Below are 27349 nucleotides of genomic sequence, written 5' to 3' on the forward strand. Positions count from 1 at the left end.
CAGCCCGGACAGCGAAGGGACTTCTCCCAGTAAGCGCTGCCTAGTCAAACCCCTCCAGAACTTTTCGGAGAATGTGAAGACTCCCCAACACTGCAGCCTTCTGAATGACCCAGATTGTCAGAAGGGCTGACCTGTATTCCTGGTAGCAAACCCGGGTACTCTCCCAATGTCAGTCAACAGATTGGGAGGTACCAAACCTCAGGCACCGAGAACAATGGGGAGTCGGACAACTTAGTACTTGGGATGCAAGCGTGACATTTCGAAAGGGAGGCCCGCATATTTGCCATGTTTTTCCTGAATTTTGTCATTCACATTGGTGTTAATAGGGACAGAAAATTCAATAATATAAATTTCATTGGATTTATCAAAAAAGGATAAGGTTAGGTTTGTTGGCCTGGATACGTCTGAGGCTGTAAACGGGCCTATTCCAAAGAATTTTGTATTTATCATTTTCCATGACGCCCTCAACATGGACCTCTGTCAAAAACCACAAGCCTGGCGAAGACGGTAATAAAATGATCGAGCCACCCCATCATGTCGCTAAGATACTATGTCTGTGCCAAAGCTGGGTATCCACTGACAATGTGTTGGACAGTCTCATTAAATTCATTACATAACATTTCATATTTACATTTTGATGCAAAATCACACATTGACGGTTTCGAGTGGGAAGAGACTGTTCCTGAGCAGCACAAAGAAAGCCTTCTGTTTCACTTTTCAGGCCAGACGATTTCATCCAAGCGAAGGACTCTTCTGATCTTCTCAAAACACTGCACATAAACTCTATGCAGTGGTCGTTCAGATAGCTTCTCCTTGAAAAACTGATTCTAGCCCGATTTGATATGGCGCTTTACTTGGTTGACACTCATTTCTGTACCGTCCAGCAGTACAGAACCATCAACAAAATCAACACTGACATTCAGATTATGTCCCACATCCTTGACTCGTGTAAGAAAACTGTGGAATGCCTTGTTTTCATCATGAGTCTTGACATGCTTGACAAGAGGATCTTCAGACATAAAAATGTGTGCAAAAGTGCACAAAACAATTCTATCATGAAGAGCCCCAACGTTAATGAAACCACGCCCTCCCATTATTATTATTATTATTATTATTATTATAACGGAATTGATTTTATTCCAATATACAACCTTTACTTAGAACTCATGCATATTACTCGTACGCACGAGTACAGGGCATGTGATTGAGACAACGGGGGCGCGGGTGGCCCACTGAAATGGGGTTCAAATCCAAAATCACAACTCTTGGTTGCAATTGATACCCTGCCCCAGTGTTCACCGAAGTACCAAACATCTACAACCTGCGTCTGTCACTTTGACCTGTCTCGCCTTGCTATGATTGAAAATACTGTTTAAACAGCAGTATATGGACATGATGTCAATCATTGGATTGTCTGGCCCATAGTCGATTATTAACAGACCGCCGTTATATAGCTTGAATGTTGCGGCGTTAAACAACAGACAATCAACTAATCCATCTGATAGCTTTATGACCCACGATCAATGATTGTGACAACTCTCTCAATCAGGCTGTAGAGATCATTGCCTGGTGTTGCTTTTATAGCGTGAGAATATATAATGCATTCGTAACAAATAATAAAAAATCCATAGACTAGTAGTAATGTGCGTGACAATACCTGACAGTGGGACTAACTTAACTGTCCACATTTGTGACAAAGAATTGATTTTTTTCTATAGCCCATTAGTGGTGCCAATAACGTTCATTCCCCACCGCCCCCATCCTCTTATGAACCCCAATAACCCCAAGACACCTTATTATAAATATACACTTTATCTACTTCACAGTCTTTTGCCGTGTACTTTATCATCTGGAGCTCCCCCCTCATCATCATCCCGCCCTGACCCCACTGAAGATAAAGTTTCAACATGCGACCCTCTTCCGACTTAACTTAGGAATTCGTAACTGGCTAGTGTAATATATAGAGAGCCAAACTAGAAAATGAGTAAATGTACATGCAAGGTCGGTTACATTTAGACAGCAATGGCGCCTCAGAGTTGAACACCGAGTTCTCTTAACATAGCGACGCTATATTAAAGGAAGTTCCAGCGCCTCAGGGGGAAAGAAGGCATTCATGTCCAACCAGCTTGAGAAGTACAAAGAGAGGCTGCTACACAAATGCCTCATACACAAAAGCTAAGACAGTATGTCTTGCAGATCGATTCTCTTGATTGCTACAACAGAATCTTCAAAATTACACGCGATAGTTCCGAGTGAACCCTGGAGGCGTCGGCCAAGCAATTGGGTCGGGTGTAGCTGTACCAATATTAAGGAGGTCATTTCCAATAAATCCTTTCGGATGTAAAGTCAATCCGAGCCTGCAGCGTGTACAGTGTAGCATTAGAGGAGCTAAAGCTGCATTAAAGTGTTTTAAGAGATGTACATTTTTCTTTAAAGTGGCTCTTGCATGATTTTGGTAAGATAACTTTCTCACATCAAATGGCTTCATTTATTGTTAAAATTGTCATCAGTTTTCATCTGGGTATTTAAATCAAGATTGATAGCTTCGGATTTTCAGATTAAAAAGTTCGAACACTAGTCCGACTCTTGACTCACGATTGCGCCCGTCGGCGACCTGTGGCGTGTCGTTTTTCGTCAAGTCAATTTATGAAATTCAATCCAGCGAAACAGTAGTGTGAAAAAGGATTTCATACTCGTTGAAAACCTAATGTATCTTCTTTGCGCTGAGGGGGATAAAGTTGGCTTAGTGATTTCATCTTCACTAATTCTGAATCCTTTCATGACAATGTTTCGGTATAGATGCTAGTACTTTCATAAAACATTAGGATGTTCCAACTTTAACCTAATTTTTTTCTGGTGGGTGGTGTTTTATGACCTCAGTTCATTTGCTTGATAAAGTTTGTTTGTTGTTTAACGCCGCAGTGAGCAATTGTCGACCTATGTGACGGCGGTCTGTAAATAATCGAGTATCGATCGTCGCAATTTGGATACGAAGACTTGCATCAATCGAGTCACCGAGCCTGACCACCCGATCCCGTTAGTCGCCTCTTACGAGACGCATGGGTTGCTGAAGATAATTTCTAACCCGGATGTTCACGGGTAGCTTGATAAAGGCACCAGCATCTGTACCAACATGGACCCGTGAAGATTCCGGGGTAGAATAGGTCTTCAGCAACCCATGCTTGCCGTAAAAGGTGACTATGCTTGTCGTAAAAGGCGACTAACGGGATCGGGTGGTCAGCCTCGCTGACTTGGTTGATGCATGTCATCGATCCCAATTGCGTGGATCGATGCTCATGATATCAATCACTGGATTGTCTGGTCCAGACTCGATTATTTACAGACCGCCGCCATATAGCTGGAATATTGCTGAGTGCGGCGTTAAACAACAAACCAACCAACCTGACCACCCGATCCTGTTAGTCGCCTCTTACGAGACGCATGTGTTGCTGAAGATCATTTCTACCCCGGATGCCACGGGTAGCTTGATAAAGGCACCAGCATCTGTACCGACATGGACCCGTGAAGATCCGGGGTAGAATAGGTCTTCGGCAACCCATGCTTGCCGTTAAAGGCGACGATGCTTGAACATCCATTTGTCCATCTTCTGCCTAATTCAAGACATTGAAACTAGCGTGAGGTGTGAAACTGAGACATCGTTTCTGTGTAGACAGGCTAATAATTGTTTAGTAAACTGATATACATAATGAAATTGAACTTGCAGACACACAAAGTGGTGCAGAGGGATTTGAATCAAGTTTGCCACAACTGGCAAACAGCCTGAGCAAAGTTCCGCTATATTTGTGACAACGCCACTTTCAAAACTGATCAAGCTATTTCATAATTTAATTACCACAGAACCCAACTTACACAAACTTTCACAACAACGACAATACATTCCTGTGGGGGTTAAGGAAACAAACACCTTTGTATGTTAACTACTAGTATGTGAGTGAAAAAATAATAATAAATTTTTAAAAAAAATACTAGTATGTGAGTGGCGTGTGCGATCGGTGGAGCAGGACTTGCTTACCCTTGACTCAAACACCTGGTGTCATCACTGAATTGCAGTGATCCTTTGATATTTATTTTCATCACCACTTTGGCTTTTACGCCTAATGGAATCTGTTTCGGCAGATAATCGCGACTGAATATTCTGTTTGTAATTGGATGGTGTTGTTAGTGTACGCAATTGGCACTTTCCAGAGCTTGGTGTTCCATACAGTCTAAAGCCGCGATCCTGTTACGACTGGTACTTACAGATGAAAATATTTTGTATGATTGATGTATGGTTGCAATTTTCTTCCATCCCATCTTCTTAATGAATGCTATTCTAGCTGGATTGATGGATTCCTCGGGCACTGACAGACGGAAGAAGTACGGGTATAGCTGCTTGTTGGACAGCAGAGGGGAGTTGGACAGATAGGAAATCTGAAACATACAAACATTAGCATCACATGGCATTGTAATGACAGAAACTAGGACATGACATCATGAGTGTCGTGATTTGGTTTCGTTTTGTTAGTTTTATAACGCCGCACTCAGCAATATTCCAGCTATATTCGGCGGTCTGTAAGTAATCGAGTCTGGACCAGACAATCCCGTGATTGACATCATGAGCATCGAACTTCACAATTGGGAGACGATTGGGATATGATCAACCAAGTGAGCAGGCCAGACTACCCGATCCCGTTAGTCGCCTCTTACAAGCATGGGTTGCTGGAGATCAATTCTAACCCGGGTTCACGGGTTGAATGTGGTGATTGGTTGGTTGGTTTGTTGTTTAACGCCGCACTCAGCAAAATTACAGCTATATGACGGCGGTCTGTAAATAATCGAGCCTGGACCAGACAATCCAGTGATTGATATCATGAGCATCGATCCACGCAATTGGAATCGATGACATGTTTCAACCAAGTCAGCGAGCCTGACCACACGATCCCGTTAGTCGCCTTTAACGACAAGCATAGTCACCTTTTACGGCAAGCATTGGTTGATGAAGACCTATTCTACCCCGGAATCTTCACGAATGTGGTGAAGTCTATGGTAATATGGTTATATGATAACGAAGAATGACATATACAGTATATGCGGCATTAGAAGTACGATGTATCCATTATTGTTATGTTTATTTGTTTGGTAAGTTGCTGTTTAACGCCGCACTCGGAAATATTCCAGCTGTATGACGGCGGTCGGTGATATCGATATTATGTGCAACAATACATGCCCTTGTGGTACAATGTCAGACCGTCACTGAGCCCAGCCATTCGATTTGTATATGTTGCCGGGGACCTATTATAACCTGGAATATCAATGTCAGCCACTGGACTGTCTGGTCTAGATCTTAGTTAAAAAGCTGGAATATTTCGGCGAAGAATCCCCCAAACCCAACAAACGGTGTGCTGTCAAAAAACAAACAAACAAAGAACAACCACACGCATTGTAACAAGCACTCTGAAGGAACAATGCACCCTACACCACTCAATAGGTTGCGACACAATCGTTATGGTTATTGAATAGGTCTCTTTGAAGTGACCGCCTCCGTAGTCTAGTACATAGAGCATCTGACAAGAGAGCGGAAGGTCGGGGGTGTCTCCGGTCACTTCACTATCATGCCAAACGACGTTAAAAGATGATACGTGCTTTTAATCCTGCCTGGCACTTGGCATTGAGGGTTAAAACAAAGACTGGTCGGCTCGGAGTCAATATACTGTGTCAGAGTAGGGTATCCATGTCATACTATGGCATGGTGCATCAGTGGGGTGGCACTACACAACCGGCTCAAGTCCAGTCTAGTACAAGCAGCCACGCACGCACACACACACGCGCACAAATACACAGGTGCATTCACTTCTGTCTCTATATAAGTGCAATAATATTGAACGGCAGGTTAAACCCAAATTTACCTCACCTCTTCTCGAAGCGGACAGTCTCAATAAAAATGATTTCACATTCGGTTCAAAATCTGATAAACCAAACCCACCATGGCAGAGAGTGTTCAGTTATTGCCAACGATCCTAAGAATTTCAGTTAAGGATCGTTATCTTCAATAATGTTATCCAAAATATATATCGTTTACGTAAAATATACTTCATCAAGTACTCGTGAAGATACGGTGCAGAAGTGGTCTTCTGGCAACCGTCCTTTATTGTGGGTGCTAGATATCTTGTAGCAGATTCCAATTACAGATGTGACTGGGGCCTTTGATTTGTCGGGACCATGTCTGTATTCGTTGGTTTCCTCATAAATTTGTGACCCATGAAGATCCGGTTAGAATATGTCTACAGCAAACCCATGCTTGCCGTAAAAGGCGGCTTTGCTTGTCGTAAGAGGCGACTAACGGGATCGGGTGGTCAGGCTCGCTAGCTTGGTTAATGCAGGTCATCGATCTCAATGGCGTGATGATTATGATGTCAATCACTGGATTATCTGGTCCAGACTCGAATATTTACAGACCGCCGTCATATAGCTGTAATGTTGCTGAGTGCGGCGTTAAACAACAAACAAACAAACAAACTTCATCAAGTATTCAAGTTCACGGAAGAAGACATCAGAATTCAATAAAGATAAGATCTTTGAACACACGATGACACTTTAAATTAAAAAATGAATCGAATTTCGAAATGGAACAGATTTTCATGTAAGGAATGATAAGAAAAAAATAATGTGCTGAATTTCCGAAACATCCTTCTCGTTGCAATATGTCTCATTTGATTTACAGGCCATTTTCAATCAATCATTAATAATTTTAGATAAATTACTTTCTCACGGTGCCATTTATCAAATCAATGTTACAATACCAGTTCCAGAATTAAATTTGAGCACTGGGAATCTTCACACAATATAAAGTCCCACTCATTATAATTTGTCTGAGAACACGCAAAATCTCATCAGCCCTTTTGGTTCAGATCACTCACTGTGTATTAGAGCTGCCACCACTCTTATGTTTTAACGGCCACTTCCTTTCAAGTCAGCTGGTTCAAGCAGGCCGTTGCTATTTGTAAACTATTACTACGGCAGATGCGTCCACTGGGGGTGAATAGCCTGATCAAGTTACACCTTGACATATGACTCGCACAATTAGATGCTCTCTAAGGTATAATTATGTATGATTGATGTTATCCCTACAGGCTGAGAAATTATACGAATCTGCCGTGAGACTAACGAGCTCGGCAGGACAGAATTGTTTGAATGAATACACCGCCATGTACACGAAAAATTTATATTACATCGTACAGGATAGGTCAAGAATAAAGGCAAGAGTCCTAAAGAAACACTTCAATACGGACCTACATGGTCATATACATGTATGACGAACCTCAGCTCAATTTGCAACTACACACCATACACAAAACATATCATGATCGCAGTAAAGAGTTGCGATATGTGGGTTCGAATCCATGTTTCCAGGTTTGTCAGCATCATACCCCTGCTCGAGGGATTCACCAAAGTAGTATACATCTGAAACCTGAATCACTTCTGGCTTTCCTCCCAACTTAAGCTCACACGCCGTTATGTAACTGGAATACGGTTCAAAGCGACGTTAAACTCACTCACTCACTCACTCAACCACTCACTCACCCATATCATGAACGTCCATGTAACGTTTGGAAACATTTTAACATGACATTTTAATTACTGTCTAAGATACGATACCTGATAAAAATTGGAAAAATGAAAACGATGTTCCTCACTGTAAAATGAATGAAAATGTTTAGAATGAAAACACACACACGACATGTTTAGATCTAAGCATGTTTAGGAATGTGTTTAAATCCAAAACGGATTAGACTTTAGGTGTAAACATATGAAATGAGCTATCGTCTCACAGCCTAAACACCACCTAAACACATATCAATAATTTAACATTTTTAGAATTTAAACATTGTTTAAAGCTTAGACATGTTAAGAATTTAAACATTTATAAATAAAGTACATATCAATTGTTTGATAGGCATTACTTAGAAGTTGACGGATGACATAGTAGACTCACTTTGTGGATAATAACTTCCGTAATAGTGTAATGGCGACGTTCTTGAACAAATATACCGGTTTACGTCATATGTTCTTGAACACAGATACTGGTTTACGCCATATGTTCTTGAACAAATATACCGGTTTACGTCATATGTTCTTGAACACAGATACTGTTGACGTCATATGTTCTTGAACACAGATACTGTTGACGTCATATGTTCTTGAACAAATATACCGGTTTACGTCATATGTTCTTGAACACAGATACTGGTTTACGCCATATGTTCTTGAACACAGATACTGTTGACGTCATATGTTCTTGAACACAGATACTGTTGACGTCATATGTTCTTGAACACAGCTATTGGTTTACGTCATATGTTCTTGAACACAGATACTGTTGACGTCATATGTTCTTGAACACAGATACTGTTGACGTCATATGTTCTTGAACACAGATACTTGTTTACGTCATATGTTCTTGAACACAGATACTGTTGACGTCATATGTTCTTGAACACAGATACTGCATGTTGACGTCATATGTTCTTGACCACAGATACTTGTTTACGTCATATGTCCTTGAACACAGATACTTGTTTACGTCATATGTTCTTGAACACATATACTGTTTACGTCATATGTCGCAAAGAAGCAGAGTAAGCATCTGCAAGTGTAAAAAAACTGGAACAGTTTCATACCATGCCATCATATAAGGATTATCGATTTCAGTTTCTGTATTTCAGTGTAAGTATGTGAACAAAAACATCTGTGTTACGTCAAAGAATGTATATACAAGACAAATCATATTAATATGGAATATGGTAATTTTTCTTTATGGTTGCGGTAGTTTTACTTGGGATAACTCGGTGTACTTCATTGTGTTCAGAATTTCAGAATTGCATTTTTACTGTAATTTCTTGTCCTCAACTTATGGCTAGTGTATTCCGTTATCTCGAAAGCGGCAGTTGGTGATGAAATGTGCACCTTCATGCTGCTTCATGTCATGTGTGAGATTGTGAAATAGTTTGGTTTGTTGGTTTGTTGGTTTGTTGTGTTACGCCGCACTCAGCAATATTCAAGCTATATGACGGCGGTCTGTAAATATTCAAGTCTGGACCAGACAGTCTAGTGATTGACTTCATGAGCATCGATCCACGCAATTGGGAAAAGATTACATGCACCAAGCAAGTCAGCGAGACTGACCACCCGATCTCGTTAGTCGCCTCATACGACAAGCATTGTCGCCGTTTACGGCAAGCATGGGTTGCTGAAGACCTATTCTACCCCGGATCTTCACGGATTTTGAAATAGGCAGGAAAGTCACTCCGCACACCGGGCCTCGTGTCCAAATAAATAGGAATCAGGGGATCATAATACTTGACCTGGCTGACGATGTGCCCCGAAGATGTGGATAGTTGTTACTGTTAGCGAAACTTGATTTGATACAGATCCTATTTTTTAACAACAAACAAACAAACAACAGCAGGTTTATTATAACATTCATATTTGGATTGCACGTTCCTATTTAAATCTTCAATATGTTGATACACAACCCTTTCCATAACTTTAAGCAATCTTATACTAACTGTCCATTTCAGATATTGTTTTCTCAGTAAAATGTCGAATGAAGATTGTGTGATTGCAATTGATGGGCCTTTCCCGCGATTACCTTTTTATGAAACACATTCATAGCTCATGCATTTTGGAAAAAAATATTCATTAATCAATACACTTGTGGTGTTCTTCATCTTCATAACATCATGAAGCTAGTGTTCTTCCGTGTTGTTACATTGTCACTTTGATCGTGATTGTAGATCACAAAAGAGAAATCAATTCACTTAATGAATATCTTACATTATACAACATTTAACGCTATTGTAAGCCGATAAAAATGTACCAGTTGTTGAAACACGATTTCTCTGAAAGCAGTTCTATTACAACTACAAGGCTCTATGGGCGGTCGGGTAGCCCCGTGGTTAAAGCGTTTGCTCGTCACGCCGAAGACCCGGGTTCGATTCCCGACATGGGTACAATGTGTGAAGCCCATTTCTGGTGTCCCACGCCGTGATATTGCTGGAATATTGCTAAAAGCGGCGTAAAACCAAACACACTCACTCACTCACTACAAGGCTCTATAAAAACGTCGTAACGAGAGCTTTCCCCATTGTACTTTAACTTTTTCTTTAAGAATTTAACCTTCCTTTTGAATAATTTTAGTGTTTCGTTGACGTCGTAAAATGTATTTATTCAAGATCGCTCCGTGGTCTCATGCATAGAGCGTCTGCCCGGAAAGCGGAAAGTCGATGGTCTGATCCCCTGGACGCGTTATACTAAAAGGCGTCAAACGATTATTTGCTGTTACCCTGCCTGACGGTCGGCATCAAAAGGGATTCAACAAGGACTGGTCCGCTCGGAGTCATTATAATGTGTTTGACTGCGGCATGTTACCTAAGTGGGCTAGCACTGTAAAACTGTGCAGGACTAGTACAAGCGTCCACATACAGTATATACAAGACTATAAATATAGAGATTTGCATCACACACTATACCTAAACGTTATTTCCCTTACATAGCGATGTGCATGTGTGTGTGTGTGTGTGTGTGTGTGTGTGTGTGTGTGTGTCTGTGTGTGTCACTTTGTAATAGCCCAAACTAATGCCGGTTAAATAGTGTTTAACATGAATGCATCAGTCAGACACAGACTCCGAGCCGACCAGCCCTTGTTGAATCCCTTTTGATGCCGACCGTCAGGCAGGGTAACAGCAAATAATCGTTTGACGCCTTTTAGTATAATTGTTATTGCCAATTGCCACACTCAGCAATATTCCAGCTATATGACAGCGGTCTGTAAATAATCCAGTCTGGACCAGACAATCCCGTGATTGACATCATGAGCATCAAACCACGCAATTGGGATCGATGACATGCCTCAACTAAGTCAGCGAGCCTGACCACCCGATCCCGTTAGTCGCCTCTTAGACAAGCATAGTCGCCTTTAAGGCAAGCATTGGTTGCTGAAGACCTATTCTACCCCGGATCGTCACGGGTCCTACATGAGTACATAATCAGTTTATGAATCACTATCAAATAGTGATGATGCCAGGTGTTCGTGAAAAGGTGAACGTATCCGGCCCCACCGGTGGCAACCGCCACAAACACATACAAGTCAACTTGAAAAAAACACGGGAACATGTGGTATAAAAGGGAATTGCATCAGACATAATACGTCAAATTTGGAAATGGCCTCCACATGTGTACGATAAACCGATTGAAAGCTTTACTGAGGCCTTGAACGTTGTTACCTTGATCAACCAACTTCAGAGCAAGATTTGTATGACGCCCTTTGGAATCTTTGTTGAAAGAGCATGCTCGATTGAACCTAAAACATTGTGAAAATGTAGATACCAAGGGCTGTAGCTGCAGGGATATTGCTCGACATAAAGGACAGTTGACTATTGGAAAGTTGAAGTCATCCCTCTAGTTATACAGTCTTGTGGAGAGTTCTTTTGTCACTCTGAATCTTTATGCATAAATCTAAATATGAAACAGATGAAGCGGTCACATAAATAATAGCACACGTCAGCATTATATATGCAACACCGTGTGCTTGCCAACGTACTCTTATTGAACGTTTACCATCATACCTAATATGTTCTGCATAACATACGATGAGTTCTGTTGTGAATTATCCTTGCTCTACACATGGAAGTGCAATAAATTTAGTTTCCCTGGTTCGAAACGGCGCCCAGAGCTGACATGTTTATTGCTATGGATGTCCAACCTGCCTGGGCTCCTAATGCCAGTGTGAAATATGTGTGTTCCTGCTCCCATCATCTGTCTTACTAAATCAACTCCTAGAGGGAAGTATAGCCGAGGGAAAAGTCTTTGAAGGTGCACAGTTGACTGGCCAATTCTAGTTTAATGTCAGATGTAGACAAGTCATCGTGCCCAATAGTAACACAATGTGTGTGCATCATTGCTTTTCCAATAAAAATGTAAAATGAGCAATGTTAAGATTTGTTGGTCAAGTTTGTTGCTGATTTCCTGCTGACCTATCAGAATCGAATATCTTCAAACATCGTGATAAATCACAGTACCCCTAATATACAGTGCGGAAGAGGTAACCCCAGAAGACCATGCTTCTATGTAACCCCAGTAGACCATGCTTCTATGTAACCCCAGTAGACCATGCTTGCATGTAACCCCAGAAGACCATGCTTGCATGTAACCCCAGTAGACCATGCTTCCATGTAACCCCAGAAGACCATGCTTCTATGTAACCCCAGTAGACCATGCTTGCATGTAACCCCAGAAGACCATGCTTGCATGTAACCCCAGTAGACCATGCTTGCATGTGATCTCAGTAGACCATGCTTGCATGTAACCCCAGTAGACCATGCTTGCATGTGACCCCAGTAGACCATGCTTGCATGTAACCCCAGTCGACCATGCTTGCATGTAACCCCAGTAGACCATGCTTCCATGTAACCCCAGTAGACCATGCTTGCATGTAACCCCAGTAGACCATGCTTGCATGTAACCCCAGTCGACCATGCTTGCATGTGACCCCAGTAGACAACGCTTCGATGTAACCCCAGTAGACCATGCTTCCATGTCACCCAAGTAGACCATGCTTCCATGTAATCCCAGTAGACCATGCTTCCATGTAACCCCAGTGGACCATGCTTCCATGTAATCCCAGTAGACCATGCTTCTATGTAACCCCAGTAGACCATGCGTGCATGTAACCCCAGTAGACCATGCTTCCATGTAATCCCAGTAGACCATGCTTCCGTGCAACCCCAGTAGACCATGCTTGCATGTGACCCCAGTAGACCATTCTTCCATGTAACCCAAGTAGACTACGCTTCCTTCTAACCCACGTAGACCATGCTTGCATGTGACCCCAGTAGACCATGCTTCCATTTACACCCAGTAGACCATGCTTCCATGTAACCCCAGTAGACCATGTTTCCATTCAACCCCTGCAGCCCATGCTGCTATGAAACCCAAGTAGACATGCTTGCATGTAACCCCAGTAGACCATGTTTCCATTAAACCCCTGCATCCCATGCTGCCCCAGATGACCTTGCTTGCATGTAATCCCAGAAGACCATGCTTCCATGTAACCCCAGCAACCCATGCTTCCATGTAGCCCCAGAAGACCATGCTTCCATGTATCCCCAGAAGACCATGCTTCCATGTAACCCCAGCAACCCATGCTTCTATTTAACCCCAGTAGACCATGTGCTTGTATGTAACCCAAGTAGACCATGCTTCTATGTAACCTCAGTACACCATGCCTGCATGTAACCCCAGTAGACCATGCTTGCATGTAACCCAAGAAGACCATGCTTGCATGTAACCCCAGAAGACCATGCTTCTTTGTAACCCCAGTAAACCATGCTTCTATGTAACCCCAGTAGACGATGCTTCCATGTAACCCCAGTGGACCATGTGCTTGCATGTAACACAAGAAGACCATGCTTGCATGTAACCCAAGTAGACGATGCTTCCATGTAACCCAAGTAGACCATGCTTGCATGTAACACAAGAAGACCATGCTTGCATGTAATCCCAGTAGACCATGCTTCTAAGTAACCCCAGAAGACCATGCTTCCATGTGACCCCAGTAGACCATACTTCTATGCAACCCCAGTAGACCATGCTTCCACGTAACCCCAGAAGACCATGTTTCTATGTAGTCCCAGCAACCTATGCTTGCATATAACCCTATAAGACCATGCTTCCATGTAACCCCAGAAGACCATGCATCTAAGTTACCCCAGTAGACCATGCTTCCATGTGTAATGCCAGCAGCCCATGCTTGCATGTAACCCTTAAAACCCATGATTGCATGTAACCCCAATTTAAAGTTAGAGTGATTTAGCTGAAATATTGCTGACTGGGATCAAAACAGCATTCATTCAATTATTGATCAGAATGCTGACACAGTGACTTCATTTAATCGTCTCTCTTCGGTGTTCCAAGAAAGGGTCGTTATCTCAATTCAATCGCAGAGTGTCCTTGTCATTTCTGACCGCGGCTAGGTCATGCGCAGTGTGATTTGATTGGCACGTGTTCGTGTGTTAGGAGTGTGCGGCATAACATTGACTGTCACATCAGTGGTCAGTGGAGCGATGAGCAAGTTCTGATTTTAAGAACCACCATAAACATATATCTTTTATATTTCATGTATGCACGATTACCTTTACGAGAAGGAAACACGGTGAATAAGTGCGATATTTTCAGATCGGCAGTGATTGTTACTTTTGAAATTTGCATTTAAACAGCACTCGAATATTACAGTAAATGTTCCCAAAGTGAGTGAGTGAGTATGGTTTTACGCCGCGTTTAGCAATATTCAAGCAATATCACGGCGGGGGACACCAGAAATAGGCTTCAGACTTTGTACCCATGTCGTGAATCGAACCCGGGTCTTCGGCGTGACGAGCTAACGCTTTAACCACCAGCCTACCCGACTGCCCCTGTTCAAAGAGACCGAGGAAAGCCCGAAGTAATGCATGTCGTACAGTGAGTGAGTATGATTTTGCGTCCTTATAGCCATATTGAAGCAAAAACAAGTCGGAGGACACCAGAAATGGGCTGAGGGTCTTAGAAGTATACTTCACTGTTGAAACCCAAGAGCACTGGTATGACCCTGATAAATCTAGGACACCCTGGTTTCGAACCCACAATTATAGGTTTCTGACACGTCCAACGAATTGCTACACCTTAGCCTACTGGGCTATCTGCCCAACAAGAGTGTGTGTAGTTGTGCTACTGTGCTCCATGTCAAGATCTAGTTATGTCATCCAACAAGCACTCCCCATCCATATGTAACATTGCAGTGATGCTGCAGATTGCGACAAGGTTCGTATGTTGTTACAATGCCTATTGTAACATTCCTCCGCTCGTCGGTTATAACACATGGAAGTTCAGTTGATGGATGTAGGCATTAACAATCCGGAGAGACTGTTCACATCAACACGTCATGGCTAAACGTGTTAACAACCCATTCATCACATGATCAGTGTTAACGGCAATTAGGATGTATTCATCTGGCGTGTAATTTGTCAGGACATGTCATTTACATGTGGATTGAAATACACACTAAACATGAAATGTTGAACAAAACGCTCGTTGTTTGGGAGAATTTTGCAATATAATAGAAACTGGAGTTATTCTAAAATTATGTAACTACTGAACATGAGCAGCAGTTTTTTTTAGCAAGTTAAGACAAGGCTTTGAATTAGTAGTGAGTGAGTGAGTATGGTTTTACGCCGCTTTTAGCAATATTCCAGCAATATCACGGCAGGGGACACCAGAAATGGGCTTCACACATTGTACCCATGTCGGGAATCGAACCCGGGTCTTCGGCGTGACGAGCGAACGCTTTAACCACTAGGCTACCCGACCGCCCCTTTTGAATTAGTAGCATCAGGGCCCCCATTTCTCAAAGCGTTCGTAGGGGCGGTCGAGTAGCCTAGTGGTTAAAGCGTTCGGTCGTCACGCCGAACAGCCGGGCTCGAATCCCGATATGGGTACAATGTGTAAAGCCCATTTATGTGCCCCGCCGTGATATTGCTGGAATATTGCTAAAAGCGGCGTAAAACTCACTCACTCAAAGCGTTCGTAGGACTAAGTCAATCGTCAGTCTATGTTAAAGCACGAGATTTACTATCACCTTAGCGCTGTGATCGCTTTTTGGAACGGACGCCAGTTATCCTCAATACTTAATAACAATAAAAAAAATATATAATTGTGAGCAAGATTCAAAACATTATATTTTTAACGACCTTTTACTCCAAAATAAGCAGATTGATCTGACTGTACCTAATAACAATAAAAATATATCATATTGAACAAGTTTCAAAATATGATATTTTTATCGACCTTTTACTTCCTAATAAGCAAATGGGTCTTTACAATGTATTTTTATAAATTTTCAAGTCCTCGTCCTGCAAACATTAAAACAGAATTCTAATTATGTTCAATTCTGTATAGAATTCAATTATTATTTCACATGAACGTCAAAACATCACTTCTGTGATTGCGTTACAGAAAGAACTGGTGCTTTTATCTAAGTGTTTTGTTGTTTTCGCATCGTAGCAAGTGTCCCTCAGTTTGTGTGTATGATGAAGGAAATCAATATCGATTGAAGGACGGTTCTTTTAGATTTAAGTTAAGTCCGCGGATGAGGGCAGTGGATGCTTTATATTGTTAAAAAAAAAATCAGATGTGCATCGTGAATAATAATTGTCACTTAGGCTCGTGAAATTGCTAGTGCCTAGAGTCTGTATCTTGTCACAGTAGTTCTACACCGTTGACTAAACGCCGAGATCAATATCTCAAACGTTCCAGATACCTATCATAGTACACGGCTATTGGACGCGTAATCGATGTTTCGATACTGGCGTTGTGATAGTCCAAAAGTCAGAATTCCTTCACGTAACGGGACTCTGGGTGTTTGGTGTATATCTGCTGACGTTGCATTGACCCCATCAACTTAATGTCATAACTCATTTTAAAGCCATTTAGTAGAGTAAAGATAGATCAAAGTTGGAACACATCAAGACCCGTGACCTGAGTCAACCATGGTTGATATCTGCATGAGTTATCACAATTTCAAGTACCGCACTGTCACGCTATTTCATTGAACGCGCTATCATTCGAGATTTCCCAAGACTCATGAAACTCCTTTTACGGTTGTAGCGAACGAATACATCTAGCCGTAAAGGCTGTCATGGACATTGATGTTCTCTGGCTGTTTGGAAGCTCAGACATAAAGAAAGTGGTTTTAAGTACCTAGTTATACCAGTGTCGCGGGTCCCCTGGGATGGAAGCCGACATCAGTGCTGGAGACGGGCTGTGCTGAGGAAATTCAACCTCAATGCAGCATTCCGCCATTTAAGAGCACGGTTGGTCTAGGATACTTGCCCAAAAGCAGGCATTTAAGTTTCTGTAACTATGAAACTATTTCCAAATGTACCTTTTGAAACATTGTAATACAGAAATGCCATAAAAAAATGCTACTCCCGACAATGTATTTCGAAATCATCTTTTGTGTTTATTCCAATTGGGGAATTCCAATAAGTACTTAAATATACATAGTCAAACATTTAAGAGATTTATTCAGAGTTCAGTATCATATCAACGTGTGGTGTCAACCTTGGCAAACGACGTCGTTCAAAATGTTGCTCTGTTTACCCAACAGTATCCAAATGTATAAGATGGATGCAAAAACCCTCTAGCACCAGGCAGCTTGGGTCGTATAAAATCCGTGGAGAAATCCAAATCCAAAATCACTGGAATGCATACGGATCCACTTATCGGGGAACAAATAAATCGCATTTGAGGAGATACTATATGGATAAGTGCGTTTCATAAATGTACACAATAAAATCATATAATAAAATACAGATCCTGGAAGAAATTGTTGATGGCTGCGGCGATGGGCAATCAACAAACATTTATAGTCATATTGACATGAACATTATGTGAGGGGCGGGCGCTGCCAACATGTTCACCCTTGTCGCGAACACCTGGTGTCATCCCTGATTTGATTTTCAGTGATCCGTTCAAATTATTGTTATCACTATATTGCCTTTTACGCCCCATGGAATCTGTTTCGGCAGATAATCGAGACTGGTGATTCTCTGGTGTTGACCTTTCATATTTACTTGCAATTGTATGTAAATACAAATGTACTTTTGATAGGATTGTACAAGGTGGTGGTGGTGAGTTGGTTTTACGCCGCTTTTAACAGTATTCCAGTTATATCGCGGCGTGCCCGCTTAATGTGGGAGAAAAGCCCGAAGTGATGCAGGTCTCAGCCGTTTACCATTTCGGTGAAACCCACGAGCACGCGTATGGTGCTGTCAAACCTAGAAACATAATCGGGGCGAACCGGGATTCGAACCAACAATCATAGGTTTCTGGCGTGCCCAAGGGACGCAACTCTGCACAGCGAATCGCGGCGCCTTAGACGACTGGGCCACCCGTGCCCCCTGGATTGTACAAGGACATCAAAGTCCTTAACATATAATTATGTACATTTACGTCTAAATGTTTTAAGTTGTTGTTTTTTGTTTGCATGTTGTTTACAGCCCCACTCAGCAATATTCCAGCCATATGACGGCGATCTGTAAAGAATCGAGTCTGGACGAGATAATCCTGTGATTGACATTTTGAGCATCAATCTACACAACTGGATTTGTATGACAACCGAGTCAGCGAGCCGGACCACCCGATCCCGTTCGTCTCCTCTTACGACAAGCATAGTCGCCTTTTACGACAAGCATAGTCGCCTCTTACGACAAGCATAGTCGCCTCTTACGACAAGCATGGGTTGCTGAAGACCTATTCTAACTCGGACCTTCACGGGTCAGGTCTAAATGTACAACCAAGTTAACTTTGTTAAGGTATTGTATTCTTCCATTGAAAAATCTTAAACAAGAGTCTCAAACAAAAATAAACATTTTCGAAAGCATTATACTGATTCACAGTCCTTATCAATAGCACGTGTGTATTCAAATGTTGAATAAAACATATGTTATTTTGCTAAATCTGCTGATAATCTAAACTATAGGTATGCATTTCACCAAGGTTACACACACGAAGCATACACAGTAGACTGAAACTACCGAATGTTAATACACGCACATATGAATTTATGTAACATTTTGAAAATCTTAATCATATAAATTGATTCGTCTTTTACACCACAACAAAGCTTATTTTTTATAAGTTTAAAAATAGGCTTCTACAGGTTATTCCCAGACAATGACTTTTCGTTTTTGACGGCATTAATGTTCAAGGCACATTCCGATGCCAAACTCCACAAAACTATTAGAATTAAAATTAAAAAATATTTAGGATATTTAAAAACTATTTTAAATTTAAAAATATTAGGAAGCAATGTGTAGAAAAATCAACCATTTCAGGATTATTTCAGTCATGTTGAGGCGGGGCATATCAAGAATGTCCCTATGTTGGGAAGCGAATCAGGGTTTTCGGTTTTACTAGCGGACGCGTTCTCCAACTGGCCATCCCTATGCCCTCAAACGCTCAACCATGCTGTGTTAAATACCAGAGTTAGAACACACGCCCCAGCACGATACACATGTCGTGTTTCAGAATGTATCGGGGAGGAGAGTTAATGAAACTATGTGGAATTGATGAATTTGCGACTCAGCCATTGTTTAGGACGTGAAAGCTTCATATGACATGGAGTAATTGAGAAATTCTCAGTCTTTCCATATCAATGCAAATTGTTTGGGCTTGACAGGGTATTGAAACTGCATTCCTGCTAAACAATATTATTCACATCACGATGTCATGTTCAGAAATAAATCAAATTCAACTATCAACGGCCATGACAACCAATTTCTGTATTCCCTTCGAGAATTAAACGAACATGACAGGTAGACTCCAGGACCCTCAAGGAAAATACACCAGAAAGCGTACTGAATTCTTGATAACAGTCGGCTCACAAAGGACAGTTGGTCAATTGGGGTTAACAAGATAAGTGCCAAAATCGTGTCTCCCACAACAGCTGATGACGATGGCCTGAGTGAGTTAGTGAGTGAGTAAAATTATGACTATTGATTTTGTGTAGGTGGAGGCGACAAGATCAAGGCGCGAGCAGGTGTTAACATTTTAGCACTGGATATATCCAACCGACTTAGTGCTCACTGGCTGACTTCAAGGAGTATGCGTCATCTGTGTGAAAGTCCCCCGACGTCCAAATTGCTACTTTTGTACAAGATCATTGACTAAAGAACTGAGAAATGAAATCTGAATTCGTTAATTTTGAAGAGTTTCTTTCTTTTAAAACTGAATTCGGTTAACGTATATTCGCGAAGTATAGGACTTAATGGAGGACTATGCGAGATATAAAATTTGAATTCGATAATTTTGCATGTTTTTTCATGGATATTTGAAACATGGATTTTTTTTATGTATAATCACGAATGTATGGACTATATAGACCCTAAGCGAGATCTGACATTTAAAATCGATAATTTTGATAGTTTTTGTATGGAATTTTGACACTTCTTTTGATTAAATTAACTTGGATTTCATCTTTTCATCCGAACGTATTCATGTTCTCTTGGTCTTCACATTAACCGGGGCGATGGAGTAGCCTTGTGGTTTAACCGTTCGCTCGTCACACCGAAGACCCGGGTTCGATTCCCACATGTGTAATGTGTGAAGCCCATTTCTGGTGTCCCCTATGTGATATTGCGGGAATATTGCTAAAAACTCTCTCACTCACTTTGTTCTCTCATTTCATTCACTGGATTGTCTGGTCCAGACCGCCGCCATATAGCTGGAATATTGCTGATTGCGGGAATATGGCTAAAAACTCTCTCACTCACTTCACATAAACCCGAGTTTCATTAACGTTTCCTTCTTCATCTAGCACGAACGGTTGATATTAAGTTTATTTTTTGTTCGTTATTCAATGCCGCACTCAGCAATATTCCAGCTATATGACGGCGGTCTGTAAATATATCTTGACAAGACAATCCAGTGATGGACATCGTGAGCATCGATCCACGCAATTGGGATCCATGACAGCCATCAAGCAAGTCAGCGAGCCTGACCACCCGATTACGTTATTCGCCTCTTACAAACATAGTCGCCTTTAATGGCAAGCATGGGTTGCTGAACACCTATTCTAGTGAGTGAGTGAGTGAGTCTGGTTTAACGCCGCTTTTAAACGTATTCCAGTTATATCACGGCATGTCAGCTTAATGTAGGAGGAAAGCCCGAATTGATGCAGGTCTCAGACGATACCACTTCAGTGAAACCACGAGCACGGGTATGGTGCTGACAAACCTAGAAACATAACCGGGGCGAACCGGGATTCGAACCCACAATCATAGGTTTCTGGCGTGCCTAAGAGACGCACAGCACAGCGAATCGCGGCGCCTTGGACGACTGGTCCATCCGTACCCCCCCCCCCCCCCCCCCCCCCCCCCCCCCTTTCTAACCAAGATCTTTATAGGTCCGAAAGTACAGCGTCCACTTTGTTCTCTCATTTCACTTTGATGAAACTTTGTTATGGATCCCAGTGGCACTATTTCGAAACAGTGATTGGATTGACTCTCCTGTCCAAATACCAATTCCAATTTCAGTGTGGGACGTGTAATAAAAATGATTATGAAAGAGTTGGTAACGTCCAAGCACTATCAACCCCCAGTGACTTATGCTGGTAGTAGGAGACGACTAAATGAATCGGGTTGTCAGACTCAGTGACTTATTTGGTCGCGTGTCATCGTACCCTGACAGCGTAAATAGTTGCTCACAATGTGGATCACTAGATTGTCTCCCGTCTCTGGCGTGGATCGATGCTCATGATATTAATCACTGGATTGTCTGGTCCAGACCGCCGCCATATAGCTGGAATATTGCTGAGTGCGGCGTTAAACAACAAACCAACCAACCACTAGATTGTCATCATAAAGCCGGATTATTGCTCAGAGGGGCGAAAAGAACGAAAATACAACAAACATCATCTCTTCTCCACTAAACGTAAAGCTTGGCGGGGTGGCCCAGTCATTTAAGGCGCCGCAATACGATGTGCAGCGTTGCGTCTCTTTAGTACGCCAGACACCTATGATTGTGGGTTCGAATCTTGATTATGTTTCAGGTTTGTCGGCACCATACCCGTGCTCGTAGGTTTAACTAAAGAGGTAAACCTCTGAGACCTGCATCACTTCGGTCATTGCGCTGACATGCTGTGATATAACTGGATTATAACACTTGGCGAGGTGACTTATGAAGAAGTCAAGATTTGGTTTCAGAGTATTAAAGTAGATATAGAACTGCAAAATTTGAACGTCGTTCAGACACTAGTGTACCACCTTATAATGTTTGAGGGCGGTGGTTAATTACATAATGCGTTCGCTCGTCACGCCGAAGGTCCAGGTTCTATTGACCATGTGGAGACAAAGTGTGAAGCCAAGTCCCCTCCAGAGTGTTTCTGGAAAATTGCGCCAAAGGGAGTAAACCCAGACTCACTCCTTCATTTATAATGCATAACATGCTTTTACCTATCATGACTGTCATGCAATACCTATTTTTGTAGACAATTCCCCCCAAATGCGCACGCAGTACAACTCCCAGATTTTGAAACTAGCATCTCTTTGACGTTTATTAAATGTGATGTCCCTTTCCTCTTCGTCTCCATCTACGACTTCACTAACAGGCAACGAAGCATTATACATGCATGATGAATCCCAAATTCGACAAGAAACGAAACGAAACTTTTTCATGTTCAGCTCCATGCTTTTTATCTAAGAGCGTTGCTATTGAATTTGTAGAACGTCTGGTTATCTCTGAATTACTCCAGCGAAATGCATACGAATCCATTCTGGAGATCTTCAGAAGGTCGAGAATACACGACATCGCTGTGTCATATTGGGACATTTGCAATACAGGAGCACGTAAAGCCGCCGTGACGTTAGTCTGGTCCACAGTATTATTCAACAAAGGACAAACGAATAACGAAGAAACGCACTGTGGTTTGATCTTAATCCATTGGCAATATACCTGCAGATGTACGAAGTTTCGTAAAACAGTTTTTCTTATCAAACAGTAGTTCGTCTTTGGATTGCTAAACAACATACCTAACAGAAGACATTAAAAAAAGGACAATTAAATATTATGCTAACTTCGCGGGATTAGAGTACATAGGCAATGTATAAATATTTAGTTGATGGAAACTGTGTTCATCAATTCCCCATAGTTTCATTGTAAAACGCAGCATGTGTATTGTGCTTAAGCGTGTGTTCCGACTCTGTGATTATTTAAGTGTGTTATATTGTAAGCATGTTTGAAAACAAAATGGAACCGTGAAGATCCGGGATAGAGTAGGTCTTCATGATCAGCAGCCCATGCTTACCGTAAAAGGCGACTATGCTTGTCGTAAAAGGCGACTGACGGGATCGAGTGGTCAGGCTCGCTGACTTGGTTGATGCATGGCATTGATCCCAATTGCGGATCGATGCTCATGATGTCAATCACTGAATTGTCTGGTCCAGACTCGATTACTTACAGACCGCCGTCATATAGCTGGAATATTGCTGAGTGCGGCGTTAAACAACAAATCAAACCAAATGTAAGTACGTTTGAGCGTTTGAAGAAAGGGTATGACTGTGTGGCTTTGGACTATGCCAGAAAGTTATCTCACGCATCAACTCCAGATTCTGCAGACATGAGATCATGTTTTCAAGTAGACCAATACATAATGTTTGAAGGCCGGAAAAGCTTTATCATGCTACATCACCGCAGGCAGTCAAATCTGTCATGTCTACGCCCACACTAATACACTGTCGCCAGTGATGAAGATCATTATCATTGGAACTCGGTTCACGAAATCTGATGTTAATATTGTGATGCAATCTTTACAATTTTGGAAGCAAGATGTGAATTCATGAATTTCATTCCAGTATAACGCATGAACAAATTCAAAAGGACAAATTCAAAAGGACAGTGCTAAACACGTACAAAGTCAACGCCAGAGTGTCGATTATCCATAGGGCGAATAGCTCTAATGCAAACTAATGGAGAAAATTACATGAATGGCTAACTAAATTACAGTGATGGCATCGGGTGTTCGTGACAAGGGTAAGCATGTCTAGAAATACCGATACGAAAGCCACTTACAATTTGCATAACGACGAAAAGGTTTGTTTGTTGCCTGATGCTGCACAACGGTACTCCTAACAGGCGACGTTGTTCTGTTAAACAAACCAGACAAGCATGAGTTGCTTAAGACCTATTCTACCCCGGGTGCTCACGGGTCTCGTGGTAACGTGAGTGTCAATCAATGAGGATAATGGCTATGCTGCTGTTGTTGATTTTAATGATGACGATGCCGATGGCGACTACCCACTTAATGCAACCCAACATTTCTAAATGCGTCTCATTTTCATCTTTTGTTTTTCCCATATTCAGACCAAAGGTCTCCAGAATGCCATTTATCATCCCAAACTGGCTCACACAGGAGATATCGCTTGGATTAGATCGAGCGATATCTACACTGTAGATATGACTGCAATGAAATTACATCACAATGCTTTGCAGACCATTGTGACGTCACTGGTTAGCTTCATATTGGGTGCAGGCGATGGGGTAGCCGAGTGGTTAGAGCGTTCGCTCGTCACGCCGAACACCCGAGTTCGATTCCCCACATGGGTGCAGTATGTGAAGCCCGTTTCTGGTGTTCCCCATCTTCCCGCGGCAAAGGTGTTAAATAACTTTATGATTTTGTTTGTTGTTTAACGCCGCACTAATTATTTCAGCTATATGACGGCGGTCTGTAAATAATCGAGTCTGGACCAGACAATCCAGTGATTGATATCATGAACATCGATCCACGCAATTGGGATCGATGACATGTATCAACCAAGTCAGCAAGCCTGACCACCCAATCCCGTTAGTCGCCTTTTACGACAAGCATAGTCGCCTTTTACGGCAAGTATTGGTTGCTGAAGACCTATTCTACCCCGGAATCTTCTTATAAAGTTAAGTTAACAACTTTGTCGCTGGAAGATGAGTGTGCTCAGTCGTGATAGGGCTTGGATATTGCCATTTTCACTCTTTGAATCATTTAAGGTGAACAACAACACAGAGTTCTCTAGAAGAGGCATAAAACCATGGCCCATGAAGATCCGGGGTAGAACAGGTCTTCAGCAACCCATGCTTGCCGTAAGAGGCGACTTTGCTTGTCCTGAGAGGCGACAAACGGGATCGGGTGGTCAGGCTCGCTGACTTGGTTGATGCATGTCATCGTATCCCAACTGCGTGAATCGATGCACATGATGTCAATCACTGGATTGTCTGGTCCAGACTCGGTTATTTACAGACCGCCATCATATAGCTGGAATATTGCTGAGTGCGGCTTTAAACCACACACAAACAAACAAACGAACACTCACTCATATTGGGTGCACAACACAGTTCTCACACTAAAACTCAGAATTTACACCAGCTACATGATTATACAGTCGGGCAATCTAACACCGTGTTTGCTGTTAACATGAAACAAGAAATTGATTTTTTTGTAATTATTTCAGTCTAATAAACATGCCAATAATGCGCTGTCGCTAATGCACCCAAATCGACTTTGCAGCCATTACTGTTGATAAAACACCTGAACACACCGTGTGTCGAGCAGTGTATTACATATTTACTTTAACAGCCGGATAAATATAAAGTTTTCCAATCAGAAAACTTTAATCTTAAAATGATTTTACCTCAGATCTGTTACGCATGGCATGCTGTGAACGATGGAATTTGTCCCCATGTCAATATAACACACATTTAGTTTCTTCAAGAGTAATGGAACATGACAATGGCCAATATTAGCTGCAGAATTAGTTGGAACACATTATCTGGATCCTTTATTCTGTGCGAACAGAAGACAGAACATATCCGCCGAGGGATTACTTAATGCCAATGTACAAATATTTGACGTGCATTATCCGACTCGGCAGCCTACGGGTACCTTCACAAAAGATACTGTGAATCAAATGGGAATGTATACTGCCATGTGTTGGGAGTTTAAGTCCGGAAATCGTAATGATTTTTTACAGCGTAGGAAGAAAAACGAATAATAAGTTAAAATACAGGACCCGTGAAGATCCGGGGTAGAATAGGTCTTCAGCAACCAATGCTTGCCGTAAAAGGCGACTATGCTTGTCGTAAAAGGCGACTAACGTGATCTGTTGGTCAGGCTCGATGACTTGGTTAATACATGTCATCGGTCCAAATTGCGTGGCTCGATGCTCATGATGTCAATCTCTGGATTGTCTGGTCCAGACTCGATTATTTACAGACCGCCGTCATATAGCTGGAATATTTCTCAGTGCGGCGTTAAACAACAAACCAACCAACGAACCTAAAATACAGGATAGTAAGCAGGTGACATGACACATTGTATCACACGAATGTTCAGCTTGGCATCGAATTAGTCAGTTTCTGTTTTTCTCCGAACCCTACATGTACATGGGTTTAATTGTCGTGTATGCTTATGGCATCATCAGTGGGGCAACCCCAGGATGAGGCCGAATACGTTTAAGTGTAAAATGTTCAACAAATAGAAATATTGTTATGAGTGAGTGAGTTTAACAATATTCCAATCATGCAACGACATGGAGACAGCAATGACTTGAATTGGGCCTTCGATGTGACGTGACATGCTTTAACGACTAGTCCAGCCCACCGCCCGAAAGATTGGCATGCAGTTGACAGGACAAGATGATGTGACTGATAATTGGCAATTTTACTTGGATTACGAAAAGAATATTGGCCCCCAGTAAGATCTGCTTGTCGTGAAAGGCGACTAAATGGATCTGGGGATCGGAGACCTAGTTCTTGCATGTCATCGTATCCCATGATGCTCCTAGTGTCAATAACTGGATTGTCTGGTCCAGACTCGATTATGTTCAGACTGCCGTCATACATATGCACTATTGTGAGTGCGACCTTAACAAAACAAACGAACACAACAAAACTTGTTAAAGCCTCCTGGTATAGGGTCTCATGCTCGAGCTGTAGTGGCTTATATGAGCAAAATGGACTGATTTTGTTAATTTGTGAACGTTACATGTATGTTAATTTACCTCAGCTAAAAGAATCAGTTTGGGTAAAACACAGGCACATGTTAGCAACCTTCTCTAAACCCATCAAATCTGTCATATTAATTCGAATAACGTTCACTGGATCATTGAATTAGGATAACACAGGTAACATTTTCTCATACTGAAAGAGAGTTTGACAAGTCGGAGAGTATTTTATGGTTCTTGAAAAAAAACAGAATTTCGATTACATTTTGTGCACACATAGGCGATCGCCCACAATATTAAACAGACTATCCATCACAATATCGAAACGTTCTTTTCGAGGTCTTAACGACATTTTACATCAAATGTCGTAGAAGGACATTCTTATCCAATGTGACTATTTCGTTTTCGTAATCATTTATTTGCTTACCCGTGAAGATCAGGGTCTAGTCTTCAGCAACCCATGCTTGTCGTAAGAGGCTTACTAACGAGATCGGGTGGTCAGGCTCGCTGACGAAGATTCATACAGTTTGCACATCGGTTTTTCGGTTCATACCTCAATGAACCGAAACAAATACACAGTCAATCCTTAAGTGCTTATCAGTCACTATGACAATTAAGTTTTGGCGAAACGATGAGCGTATACTGTGCCACCAGTGGCACCAGTCAGAAACACATGCGAAGGCAAGTCAATTGTTAAAATAAAATCACGGGAACAGGTAAAGATAGAGAACTGCATCGGACGCCAAATTTGTCACTGATGCATCAAATCTGGAAATGTCCTCCACATT

The 27349-nt window shown here is 41.9% G+C and overlaps 1 protein-coding gene across 1 annotated transcript in view; it reads right to left on the reverse strand.

The window, feature by feature from the left end:
- LOC124113167 (gamma-aminobutyric acid type B receptor subunit 1-like) overlaps positions 1-27349 on the reverse strand; it is a 75537-nt gene that overhangs the window by 43488 nt on the left and 4700 nt on the right. Inside the window, exon 3 of the mRNA XM_046473420.2 lies at positions 4261-4431. Within this exon, the coding sequence (XP_046329376.1) occupies positions 4261-4431 (171 nt within the window). The remainder of the gene's footprint in view (positions 1-4260; positions 4432-27349) is intronic.

This window comes from Haliotis rufescens, unplaced genomic scaffold (assembly GCF_023055435.1).
Source record: "Haliotis rufescens isolate VD_foot unplaced genomic scaffold, xgHalRufe1.0.p SCAF_9, whole genome shotgun sequence".
Lineage (NCBI taxonomy): Eukaryota > Metazoa > Mollusca > Gastropoda > Lepetellida > Haliotidae > Haliotis > Haliotis rufescens.